We start from the raw sequence: 13,417 nt of genomic DNA on the forward strand, positions 1-13,417 counted from the left end.
CCATCTGTCATTACCACCATCAACGGAATCTCTCAGCGTAGTGCGTCTCTCCGGCATCTCCCTCTTTTTGAAAGAAGTTACAAATTATCAGAATTATGCGACGTGAAGATGAAAGATTCACGAGTACTTATAGAAACTGTAGATACGCCGAACCAACTGCACTGCCAAGAAAGGAAGATTCTAGCGCGTAGGAGAACTAGGCCATAGGGCTTGTCTTGTAGCTGTTAGCGCAGTCCATATATGTTTCTGTATGTATATATATATATATACGCCGCAGTCATACGAAATCCAGCTGTACCGATGTATACGATGAGTCGTGTGCACATGTCTACATACAAGACACACACATACACCAACATGTGAGAAAACGTGTGTGTTCATCTACATTGATAGAACGTATACGACATTCAAAACCGGTCAAAAGGGACTTCATTTTCTCCACCGCTTCCTCGAAAGTACACGAGGAAAGACCAACGGAGCCGTACCACATTCCTTAGCGTAGAGAGCGAAGAGACTGCATGCATTGAAACCGAGGCTACAGAGATCTCGTGTCGTTGATTCTAATCTACTCCAAGTCTCTCTCCTGAGTTGGGAATTCCCTTCTAATGAAGCACCAGCTGTCAGGAAAGAAGAGAAAGGACAGACGAGAGTGTCACAGAAAACAGCATACATACATAGATATACATACATACATACATAGACATACATACGCGTACGTGTACACACGTACACATACTACATACATATTCACACGTAAATAAAAACGGTAATGGAGAAGCAGGAGAAATAATCTGTACGCCCGCTAACAAAAAGGGTGAATTCTTTTGACACGAGTTTTGACTGATCACTTTGAGGAAGATCGCGCTGAGATGTACATACAGGACAAATGCTTGAAGGATTGAAGTATACTGTAGTGAGGGACGACGTTCAGAAGATGGAATGGTCTCTTATATTTCGGGAGCTCTACCAGATATGCACAAACGCAACATGCATCAAGCGCAAAGGAAGCCATACAGACTCCTTTAACCATGAGTAGTACTTGTCTGAGGATGCATGTCTACATCTGTATATATTCACCTTTCCCGTGCTCCAATCAGTACATATACTACAGAGAGATATCTAGATTCTATCAACATACGAGGAAGAGAGCACTTACTTTCACAGATACGCGGTATTAAACTTCAAAAAGATGTAGGGAAAAAGACACTGCATGCACTTTTACTCTACTCACGGATCAGAGCTCATCAACGGACTCATGCACCGACACAGGAGGAGAGAACAACCTTCTTTCTCCTTACCGATAGACAGATAGATGGACATTATCCAGGGACATTAGAACCAAACACATAGGAAACAGATTCATACATCCAAAACAGAGATGGGACTTATATGAGGGATAGAGCTAAGGTTGTACTATTGTGTTCTCTTTCTCTCTTTCTTTCGCGTGGGTGTGAAGCACTGACTGTCATCGTCATCATCTTCATCTTCTTCTGAACTGTCTGCTCGAGATTCATTTGAAGTCTCTCGCCTATCTTCTCCTCTCCCTCCAGCCGTTTCTCCTGACCCTCCTGCTCCTGCACCTTCTCCCCCTTCTCCTGATGAGCCAGTCCTTCCTCCTGCGTTCTGTTGGTTTGTCGAAGGTTCTTCGTCGTGATCTCTTCCTAGTCCACACGATCACCAGCATACGCATGCATGTTCCACACGCGTGACTCACAAGAAGGAAGAAAACAGAAGAAGGCATATACATTCTATCTACAGATGGATTCCTTTCATGGACAAAAAAGAGACTCATTATACAATCTTGGATCTCTCTTTACAAGAAAGGGACGCCACATGTTTCCGCGCAGTCCACCAGCGAAGATACGTAGACACATACCTGCCGATGTATAGGGACGTTCCTATACATACAAGATTTACATGCAAATAATTGGACGGGGGAGGCGTCGCTGGTGTCGACCGACTGCTGTTTGAGACGTGTAAGCAACTTCAGGGTAGCTCGATAAAACCATCGTTGCTCTCCTTAAGTTCATTCACCTTTCTGTTAGCCGCGGAGGCTTAGCCGAATCACGCCCCCTTGTGAAGGAGTTCTTTCGACACCTGTAAAAATCCCCACTCACTCTCTCTACCATTGCCATCTCGCCCTGGGATGTTCTATCGTCACGGCCTGCCTCGTATGAGGACAGCCCAATGAAACTAGAAAAGGAGGGTGCATGCATGCATACATCATAGACCGAAAGAGAGATGAGATAAGTATAACGGCGTCTTCATCCGAAGAGGAACTAACTCTCTTGTGAATGAAGTTGAAGAAGAGAGAGAAAGAAATGAAGTACCTTCGAGTTGTCGCTTGCGGATTTCCGTAAGAGCAGACATCGCTTGATCTACTAGAGCAGAGACGTCATTAAGGAGGAGGTGAATCATATTGATGAATTTCTATAAAGGATGAAAGGACAAGTGCACAAAGATACGTCTCTTCTCTCACTTATCCATTCACCCCTTCCTGCAATCTCTCTCTATCACTTTAATCACCTACATATGAGGTATTCTAGAAAAAAGAATAGAGACCAAGCAAGACCGGTTGACGATTCCTTGCACTCTTCCCTCTTTATCCTTCATCCTGCTCGAGCCTTGTCTGAGTCCGAAACCTTGTGCCTTGCTGATAGCTTTTGGCGGTATAAGCATGTCTGTATACCACCCTCTTTTTCTGTCCTAGGTACATAAATAGATCTATCTCTCTTTCTACACATGTACATGTATCTGTATGAGTCAGGATAACTGCATGGGATGTGAAAGTGCTGGTAGTGTAAGAACCACACACAGACGTACAGACTCATAAGCAACACTAGCGCAGGGGCTTGAGAAAATTGTCTCTTTTCAGAGAGACCGAAGATTGGACGTCAAGATTTACGGCCTTTTCTTTGTGATCCTACGTTACGTTACGAGAGATCGTCCGTAGCGGAGACTTGAAGAAAACCTTCACGTGGAGATAAAAACCTTATCTCATATCACGACGACAGTCCTCTATCCCCCTGGCACCTACGTCTTCACGCATCTATCTTTCCATGGTATCTCTGTCAAGTCTCTTTGTGTTTCTAGGACGTACCTCAGGGTTCGTGGATCCAAGAGTATGTAAGGCTTGTTTGAATTCATCGATGACAAGAAGCTTCTGAAAGAGATCGACGATAGGAATACGGAAAGTGATTCTATCGTAATATGAGCCTGTAATCATCAGATACATCAACCAGACATACACACACAAACACACCTGAGTGAAACGGATAATTTCCGTATCTTTTTCTCCTTCTATCCACCGTATCATATCCCCTGCACGCCCAAGCTTCCATTCTCCCGTCTCCATCTTTTGATGTATGTATCTCATCATGAGTGCACACAATTCTTCCCGCCTCCTAGTTCCTAGGGGTGATATTCAGGGACGGACACTGGGTTTCTCTTTGTCGGCCCCGCTCCAACCTCCATGTTGTGCCTGAGCGGCCTTGACTATCAAGATATCACTGCAGAACACCAGGAACCAGGATCCTTCTCCCTCATGACTTCGTGCTCAACTGCACTGAAGCCATGAGATTGAAGGACAGTGTCGATTACGAACAACACCCGAAAAGCGTCTCCTCATACATTCATTCGTATTCCTTCTCTGTCGTTCACTCATTTGTATGCATGCATTCATTGTCATCGATTCATCCATTCATTCCTTTCTCTTGTGCCAGGAGGAACATAGAGCCCTGTAGTATTATTATTAGCTTACCTCGCTCAGACGCAATGAACACTTCAGTTAAAGCACGAACTAGATGATCTTGCACTACAGGCACATCTTCCAATCTTCCACGGAGGCCTTCAGTCACAACCATAAAGTATAAAGTCTTGCAGGCTCTGAGCGTTGAGGGAGAGAAGAGACACACAGACATACACACATACATACTAAACAAACGAACTTGGGCAGCATATAAAGCAGAAGAGAAATCAAATGAAGGTCAAACTTCTCAAGAAAATAGCGAACCTACGACGACCATTCCAAGAAGACAAGATGACAGAAGACAGCTGGGACCGTCTGCATTTTCTTCTTAACTTTGATGGAGGGGAAGGATAGAAGAAGAAGATGATGATCGGAAAGAGTGGGTTAAAGTGAGCTGTCCAGGGTGTAGGGGGAAAGCCTTCATAAGGAGCTCCTCTCACGCAAGGAACGTACAGCCGTGTAATCGTCGGATACACTCATATCCTGGCCCACTGGACTATCCGATAGCTCTCCTTCAAAAACAAATTACACCCTATATATATATATATATATATCTAAGCGAGGAATACATACAGACGTATGTGTATATGCGGAGATATATATAGTTTATCTACATGTAGATTAGTAAACAGGCGGATGATGCATGCACGAATCTACGGATAGAATCTCTGTATGTGTAAGTATAGATACATTCTCTCTGCTGACGAGGGAATGTAGCATTACAGCTTCCCCATCAGTTTCAAGAGATCAGGGACCTCTGCATTCACATGAACAAGACTTTCACAGAGGAGCAAATAGGCTAGAGAGTATTCCTTGAACGACCAGTGTAGAGCACACATATGAATCACTACTCAAGTATAAAGTAGGAACACGAAGAGACAAATTCCTCGCAACACTCTTCAAGATAAGAGGCACTAGAAAACTAACTCCCTCAACCATGTATACTGCTATATCTCTCTATCAATGCAAATATATCTATAGACATATGGAATCGAACCCTAAACAGCTACTACTTCTTCCCCTTGGCATCATTCACATCATTTCCAGCCACGCAGTTTCGTCCTTTCCCAAGGAAATAGAGGCTTGAAGAGAAGAGGCAGAAGAGCAGGATCCTTCCTACCCATCACAACGCATGTGCACATTCCTGAAGAAGTCTGAGGCCATCATAACAGCAATGCATGCTGAAGCGACGAGCTCGACATCCATGCAAGCAACGGGAGGTTGTTCGAAGCCTTGTGTCGATCGAACGGATAGATAGACGGATTGAAGTTCTAACATACGCCGAATACTTGTAAAGATGTCCTCGACAAAAGCACTTGGTAGGGCTGCAGAAAAAGAAGATACCGACACACGTTTTCAGGTAGACCAGGATGAGTTCGGAAGAGAAAGGAAAGAATAGAACAAGAAGAAAGCATCCGTCTACCCATAACTCAGAAGAGAGGGAGAGAGTGTGTACGTTGAAAGAGAAGGGGATGTAAGCAATCCACTCGGCTACCCCACTGAGGTGAAGAGTTTTATCAACAGCCCTAAGTTCACTGAGAGAGAAGACTCCACTCGTCACAACTCTCTTCTTGTTCTTCTTTGCAAGTATGGTGAGACACATACATGGGCCAAGACAAGAGGCAGATAGACAGACACCCCAGTGATAGAATAGCCTTCAACCTAGATCAGTACCTAAGGAAAAAAGATTGGAAAAATCCAATTGACGTGTGCGTCTCTACAACTCTCTTACTGAGGTGCATGCAGGTGAAAAGTGTATGTTGTTCGGAAGATATTCAATAGCATACTGAGGTAGTTGAACTCGTATGCTTATGCCCATACTAAAAGCTTTCCTCTCCTCACTCACAAGCAACATGCAAACCCCTAGCACGGAAGTCTGCTACACACCTACACCCTCCAGACATTCACGTATAAATATACACACCTGTATAAATATATATATATATAAATATATACGTACGTAAATATATGTAAGCGAGATATCGTTCACACGGAGACGCATGCAATGACGCCCATACAACACATCTCCATACACAGGAGAGATAGACACACCTGTATTTCTCTGTATTTACAAGTATCCAACCAAGCGAGAAGGAAAGAAAGATCTTTTTGGTCACTACAATACTGTAAAGACGAACCGATGAAAACGCACTTCATCTACTAAAACAGGAAAAGGAAGTCTGAAAGCTATACGCCTCAACGTTACAGAGATAGACCCATAGAGATAGATTGACAGTATCAGCACATAGGAAGCCTTGCGTTGGTCCCTCTTCCTTAGATCTCCCTTTGTACCAGCAAACTGGGGTGGAACAGTAACAGGCTCGGACTGCGCCGACGATGTCTTCTTTGTCTCGTTTCTTGAAGAAGGAGAAGAAGATGAAGAAGCACTACTACTTCCACTAGGACTTGATGAAGAAGGAGACGTCATAGGGTTTGTAGCTTCAGCTCCAGAAGAAGGAGAAGAAGTCTCTCTTTCTCCGCCCTGACGGTTGCTATTTCGGTGTGATGGAGAAGATAGAGAAGAAGTACTTCCACGTGTCTTTCGCTGAGATTCCTGTTGAAGGGGAGGTGGACAGGTCTACGTGGAAGACAGAGAGAGAGAAAGAAAGAACGGACAAGAGATTCAGTGTAACGTAAGGAATGAAGTTCTCATGGAAAGAAAGGGAGAGGAATCAAGAAAGAAAATACCGACAACGATGAAAGAAAAAAGTAGAAGAAGAGAAAGCGCATCACTGCCTTCTCCACCAGCCCAAACAAAAAACGTAAGCTTGTTTCCGGTACTGCCGGAGCGACGTCATGATACCGCGAAGAATATGAATGGTTATGGAAGGGCTGCATGCATGAGCCCTGCAGTAACGATGAAGATCCGGTCTATAGTGCGAGTACGATGACTACTCTAGTTCTGCTATGGACACGGTAGTCCTACCCTCCCCAAGTTCGTTCCCTTCCTTGATGTATCGAGTATGTATATACACAGGAGACATGAGTAGATCTCTGAATATGGCTGAGATACAAACAGATCGGCAAGAGTGCCATATGAGCTTCCTATGTCTTATCCACAGCATACGTGTCAAAAGAAATGCCTCTACGCCGGACGTGCTGCTCGAGAGTGCTGTGTGTATGTGTGTATGTATACCCATGTCCACATCTTTCTTTACCTTCACCTCTAGACACAAGGCATAACTAACATGAAGAGAAGTGAAATAGAGTCTCCTCTATGGACAGCAACATCAATCAGGAAACATGTACAAGTTGACGTGCTGGAAGACAGTGAAGAAGCGAAAGAAAGAAAGAAAGGATACAGGAGTCAACTGATGCCTCCTCCTACTATCCCCCACCTATGACGTAGAACTCCTACTTAAGATGAAAACTGGAGAGTTCACAGTCGAGCAGTCAGGATGATGAATGATGCCTAGGGGAAAAAATAAGAAGAATGGAGAACTTCCTTCAACATGAAGAGGGGACCTGGTTGGAATCATCGTGTACATGCATACATACATTTTCATACACACATACAATTTCGTACAAAGGGGGACACACTCTATACACCACAGAAGCCCACAGGATAGACAGACGTAGCCGCGGAGGCTCTGATGTGCGAGTAAGACAGGGAAAAGATAAGCCGAAAAGCAAGCACCGAGAAAAAGGACATCTTGAATAGGTTTCTACATCTACCTCAAAACAGTAAAGCCATTAGTTCCTCTACTCCCACTACGGGAAGTAGTATCCTCCTCCACCACTGCATGCATGCAAGGAAAATGTTCAGAGACACGATAGAGATGGGGAATGAGAGATAGGAGGAAAACGGAGAAAAACGGAAGACTAAGCCGGAAAAGAAAGGAAAACTTACATGTAGGACAAGAGTAGAGAATCGATTCTGCTGTTTGGCAAGAATCGATTCTTGTTGTGTGTTAGGACTTCCATCCAAGTTGAAGCAGTAAACAGCGCGTAATAGCCATGATAAAGCCAGGTGAAGAAAATGCCAATACAAAGCGCAGAATCTTGGATGAAGCACTACCTGCAGCGATAAGAGATCGCAGAACCAAGGGAGATAGAGAAAACAGCAGAGGAGCGAAGAAGAGAACAAGAGTTAAAGAGACACTCGATCATCAGAACAGGCCAACGTCTCTCGATGTCTTATGAACTTGAGACCCTGCCTCTGCAATCAACAGTCAAGGAGAGAAAGAAGAGACAGCCTTCGAGACTCGGGACATGCTTTCGTTCATCCATTCATTCCTAGACACTTTGAACATTGCATGCATTCATGGTTTTCTAGAATACACGTCAATTCACATATATATATATATATGTCTATATACATACACGTAGAGCAACAAGACGGGAAAGACTCTTCAGTCTTCAGTTGTCCTCACTGTTGATCAGTCAAAGGCAGGATGGCGCGTCTCCCTTGTCCTCTGAACCCCCCAACCCTCTGATGGGAAAATCCAAACTTCCTCTTATATCTTTCTCTCCGCCTTGTCATACAACACAGGATATCTATACATATACCCATATGTATATGTAACAACATGTCTATGTATGTAGATGCCTATGCAGATGTACATACATATATATATCTACAAAGATAGGCTTGAATTCTGGAGAGACTACGTGAGTGTGAGGAGAGAACCGATATGCATGGGAGGTTATCTGCTTACGGTACGCCAAGCCATGATCTCCGCTACGAGGAATCGATACTCCGGTGAGACTGGAGAGATTCCTTCGTCATGAAGCGTCTGAAATTTGTGAAGAATTCTCGTAAATTCTCCCATACAAGGGCTGAACGAAAACAACTTGAAGAATGGAGCTCAACATTTCACAATACCAACGCTACAGGGAAAGAAAAGCGTCGACTCGCACCCCTGGAGCGAAAGGAGAAGGCAGGTGTATGTATACAGCAAAGGCAAAGCCGCGGGTAGCGACTGGATACGTGCCAGCAGACATCATCGAAGAAAGCTTGAGAAGTGCAGTTAGGCATCAAGAGACAACTAAGGAGATCTTATCGGCCTTCTCGGAAGATGAAGGCCGGAATATCTGTTCAGCGAAAAGGAGTACAGTTACAAATATCAGCAAGACATCGCTAATCACCCAAGCAATGCCCGAGCGTCGAAGTCTTTTTCGTGTGTTTCTCTCTCAGCTATAAAGCTCTTCAACACACTGGGTATTCTCTCATCTAGACTCTTTCTCCTCTTTCCATCCTGTCAGTACTACCGTAGCAGCTTCCATGGACGACGTTCCATATATTCTGTCTTGAGTCATATCGCTTACTCTTCCTAATGCCGATTTAAGCGGGCCCCTTCGGCATTTGTCTGTCCTCTGTACTGGTACCATCAAAGAGATTGCTTTTCTTTCTCTCCTCTTAAAACAAGTTCCCCTCCCTCCCTATCCATCATCAGTCACCTACGTTGGACTTCACTACCTCCTCTATGACTCCACTGTACATACACGCCCCACACGACAATGCGATTTCTTCTTTACAAACCGTCCCTTCCCCCCTATTCTCGCCTTCAATCCTTCTTCTTGACTTCCTCTCTATGTGTATCTCTCTCCCTTCCCTTATGAGTGACTGCTTACTTGAAGAGCACGCGTAACGCCTTCAAGGCAAGCCAGAAGACTTCAGTTGGGAATTTACTCTCTGATGTTAAAGGGGCTTGATTTGATAAATCACAGAAAGGTTTTATAGCTGCAACTGATGCATCATTCCCTAGCTTGGCGTCTTTCTTTAGATCTCCTAGAATCTGGTTAGAAACTTGATCAGATCTCATGGCGTAGAAATAACAAATGTCATTTCTATCGAGAAGAATATGCAAGGAGGAGAAGAAGAGAAAAGAGAAATTCGAGAATAAGAACACGCAGATGAGAAAGCAGACAAACACCCAAGATATAAAGAGATAGATTCGTAGGCAGATCACAGACCCCCCTTAGGTATCATACAGGTACACATGAGCCATGTAAGAACAAGATAGATGAAATGACGAAAACGATACAAAAACTATCTATCTGTCTGTCTTGTAATCTAATCATCTCTCTTCGACCTCTCTTTGATCTACCCCTATAGAGAGCAGAAACTGAATTTTAACGGCAGTGCCACCAGATGCTCAAAGGCATACGCCGCACGAGTCTTGTGTACGACCGCTGGTTTTCTTTGAGAAGAACAGACAGGCGATTTTGTGAGTTTGGCCTTTCCCGGGAAGTGGAGATGCTACACTGGGGGAAGGAATCACAGACATGTACTTCACAAGTCCATGCCCCCCTCCTTCTGCACGTGTCTCGACTGAAACATTTTCTCACTACTTCGACCACTTCTCACACAAAATCGCCTTCACCACATATAAGTAGGTACGCATCTACACATACATATATATATATATAGAGAGAGAGAGACTTGCGAAGATGTGCCTCTCTTAGATAGGTGTCATGGCTATAACTCAACGTGTGCGAAGGGGAAAATACTACGGTACACGGAAAAGAGCTCCTCCCGTCATCTACTCTATCGTCCATGAGCCACACAATGCCTGTCCTCATGCATCACGTACGCAGCGTACTGCTACAGGCGGACTGTCTAGGAGGAAGATTAGAATGAGATGCAGAGAGGCAATACGTCAATCTCTAACTCAGCAAGACACCACTCATGTTAATCATCCTTGAGGGTCGCGCTTCCTTCGTCTCCTCAATAGCCAACAATAAGAAGAAGGAGAATATACACTCTTCATCTGACAGCTAAACCCCCCTCAGTAGAGAATATAGGCTACAGAGACAGACTTTTCTACATGTAAAGGATGTGGCATCTAAGGAAAAGAAAAAGAGGAGAAGTTTCTCTGTGTGTCTCATCCTTCCTTGATTTAGGAAGTCTTACAGCTTATCAATACGTATAGGTTCCACCAAGCCAAGGATAGCCCAGAAGGTATTCAAAGCAAACCCATAGGTGGTCTGCCCCTGAACTTCTGCAGAAAAGACAATGAGTGAGTGAAGGACACACAAACAAAGCACAAGAATCTGAAGGAAGAGAGGGAGAGAAAGAGTACCAGCGACGACAGAGAAGAGAGAGAACTTGAGCCAGACTCACGCAGTCTTTCCTGAGAGAGAAGATGATGAGACGGCTGCGTGCGCTAGCTAGTTTCTTTATCTCAACTTTCACTTGCTTCTATTCCTTCTCGAAACAACATCTCATCCTTCTTACGCATGTACACCTCTTCCACCGCAAGGACAGCGTTACCCACACATTTGTATGGTACTCAAAAGAAAAGACTGTAAGGAACGATATATACCTCCCCTGCACATCATCCCTGTAGAAGCAACAAAAGTGCTTTTCTGTTCACCGAAAACTTGAGAACAGAACAGAAAGGCATAGTCACGAGACAAGAAGATTTCCTCCTTCCTAGACTACCACGTTAGACTTAGCTATCTTTCCGGTTACCGTCCTCCCCCATGTCTCACTACATAAAGCCACAACCACGCAAGACAAGTATCCACCCTACACATATGCATATATAGAGATACAGATACATATATATATATACAGAGTATACATATATTTGCGCATAGCCAATGGTGAGGGTTGTAGAATAGCCTCAAAGGTCTCCTGAATCAGCTGGTCCTCACGTCTTTGACTAGGAGAAAAGAAAGAAGAGAAACGCGTCGAGGATTCTGATGGTATAAACATGAATGAGTCCTGGCCGCCTGTATTTCGTTAAAGGACAAGCTCACATCGAGACCTCCCTCACACTTTGTCATGTGCTCTTCTATAGTACATTAGTTGTTTTCCACTGCCTGTTTTCTTCTCCCGGAGAAAGACGTATGGCTCGGGTGTACATACACTCGAGAGAAGAGAGGAAAACTTACTCAATAGCATTGAATGCATCGGGTCTAATGACTCCGCAGCTTGCTGTTGAGTTATCCTGAGGACATGCCCCATCTTAGCTCGAAGTTCATTTGAGCTCAAAACTTCAGCAAACCACCGTAAGACACGTTGGCGACACGCGTATCCTCCCCTGCACAGATTCTTCACAATCTGAAAAGAAGAAAAAGGAGGCGAATCGTATGTGAGCGAGAGTGGTTTAATTGAAGATGTGATATAGTAAGGAGATCGACATACACTACAACACTTCTGTCCCCTCTCAGAGCCTCTCACGAAGGGAGAAAGAACGAAGGAAAGAAAGAAGGCACATTCGACCCACTTATATAGAAACAACAAGTGTCAGGAAAGAAATGTATTCCTATAAACGCCGAAAGAAAGGAAGACGACGGGGTTAGCTAAATGTATGTATACTTATGTCTAGATATACATGAATATACAGAAATAAAAGTCTAATAAGGATATAGCTATCAGTAGCTAGACGGGAGCACCACACAGTCTGAGCTACGAAAGAGATGCATTATATCTTACTATGATGGATGCCGGAGGTACGACAACTCGTTAGCACACCGCACTGTTCTTAGGTTCTCGGAGAGAGAGATCGTCTCCCTATGTACGTTTCTTCTTCCGTGCTTTCACTCCTATCTAGATATCACTTGAATCTGCAGTACGTTGAGATGCTACAGCAAATGCGTAGACCCGATGTGTATATTTCGGAACAAGGATGTGCATGTGCGCCCGCGAGGGAAATGCTACACATATCTCTTTCTTCTGTCCTCAAACTATTGTGACGCAGCACCTCACTTCCCGTGAAAAACCCTCAGACTTCACCATCTCTCTCCCCGTCTCTCTTCTCTCCTCGCTGTTCCTCTGTGGACAGTACAAGTAGGAGATGGAATTCCAAAGTTCTCCACAGACAGCCAAGGAGAAAAGAAGAAAGAAGAACTGACCTGTACAAAAGCGTCCTCAAGAGACTGTTCGTCATGACGGAGTGTCTGTACAGTTGTTTGAAGGTGCTGAATAGTCAGGGCGTGATTACTTGCAAAGTATTTCATTGCAAGGCTCTCTTCTCCCTAAGAGAACAGCAATAAAAAGGCACCGGAGCATTCAAATAATCGCAGAAACTTCTGACAAAACTTCTTCCTTAGCAGCAGTATGAGCTCAGTCATCGCTCTCGCATACAAAGATCCTCAGTCAAACATACCTAGACGCTTATGTATTGAGTCAGATAAATCTTGATATACTGCTCTTTCTCCCAAAGACCAGCAACTGCCAGGCTATATATATACATATATATGCTGTCCACTGTGTATCACTACCCTAGATAACAAACAGACTGTCACCTACCAGGAGAAAACAGATCCCTTCACAGAGAACAGCCATATGTATAGGAATGGAGGATCTCCCTATAGATATGGAAACCCAGGTAAAACTACATGCGCGAGAGGAACAAGAGTGGAAAAGCGAGAGGACCTCCCCGGTGTGAAGAGGACTGAATAGGGCTACGAATGTAAAGCTGTTAGACAAACTGCAAACCAGGGGGTGTCCTAGTAGTAGAAGAAGGGAACGTGACTGCCAGGCTGTGAGAGACCTCATGCACAATAAAGTCCTAGAGAGAAAACACACAGAGATTCTGCTGCTCTGACGCCGTTGTTCTTTCAGGGTATCATACGAGCCTAAAACAGGAGAAGAAGACAAAAGAAAGGTCTGGTCTCTCTTTCCTTTCCTCCAGCCATTGTCGACGTTGAGAATCATGCCGACAAAATTCTTCGCCTCACAGATGACTCGAGTGTAGAGATATTCTTTCTTCCTTC

At 44.3% G+C, this 13,417-nt stretch overlaps 1 protein-coding gene across 1 annotated transcript in view; it reads right to left on the minus strand.

Moving 5' to 3' along the window:
- Positions 1-13,417, minus strand: part of CSUI_004682 (u-box domain-containing protein) — a 30,887-nt gene that overhangs the window by 11,568 nt on the left and 5,902 nt on the right. The window contains exons 7-19 of the mRNA XM_068064867.1: positions 12,554-12,676; positions 11,591-11,759; positions 10,605-10,692; positions 9,323-9,538; positions 8,407-8,527; positions 7,599-7,766; positions 6,041-6,326; positions 4,869-5,073; positions 3,761-3,885; positions 3,101-3,216; positions 2,331-2,430; positions 1,464-1,661; positions 486-617 (exon numbers count right to left, since the gene is read on the minus strand). Coding sequence (XP_067923156.1) covers positions 486-617; positions 1,464-1,661; positions 2,331-2,430; positions 3,101-3,216; positions 3,761-3,885; positions 4,869-5,073; positions 6,041-6,326; positions 7,599-7,766; positions 8,407-8,527; positions 9,323-9,538; positions 10,605-10,692; positions 11,591-11,759; positions 12,554-12,676 — 2,047 coding nt within the window. The remainder of the gene's footprint in view (positions 1-485; positions 618-1,463; positions 1,662-2,330; positions 2,431-3,100; positions 3,217-3,760; positions 3,886-4,868; positions 5,074-6,040; positions 6,327-7,598; positions 7,767-8,406; positions 8,528-9,322; positions 9,539-10,604; positions 10,693-11,590; positions 11,760-12,553; positions 12,677-13,417) is intronic.

The sequence above is a fragment of the Cystoisospora suis genome (assembly GCF_002600585.1).
Source record: "Cystoisospora suis strain Wien I chromosome Unknown contig_2221, whole genome shotgun sequence".
Taxonomy (NCBI): Eukaryota; Apicomplexa; class Conoidasida; order Eucoccidiorida; family Sarcocystidae; genus Cystoisospora; species Cystoisospora suis.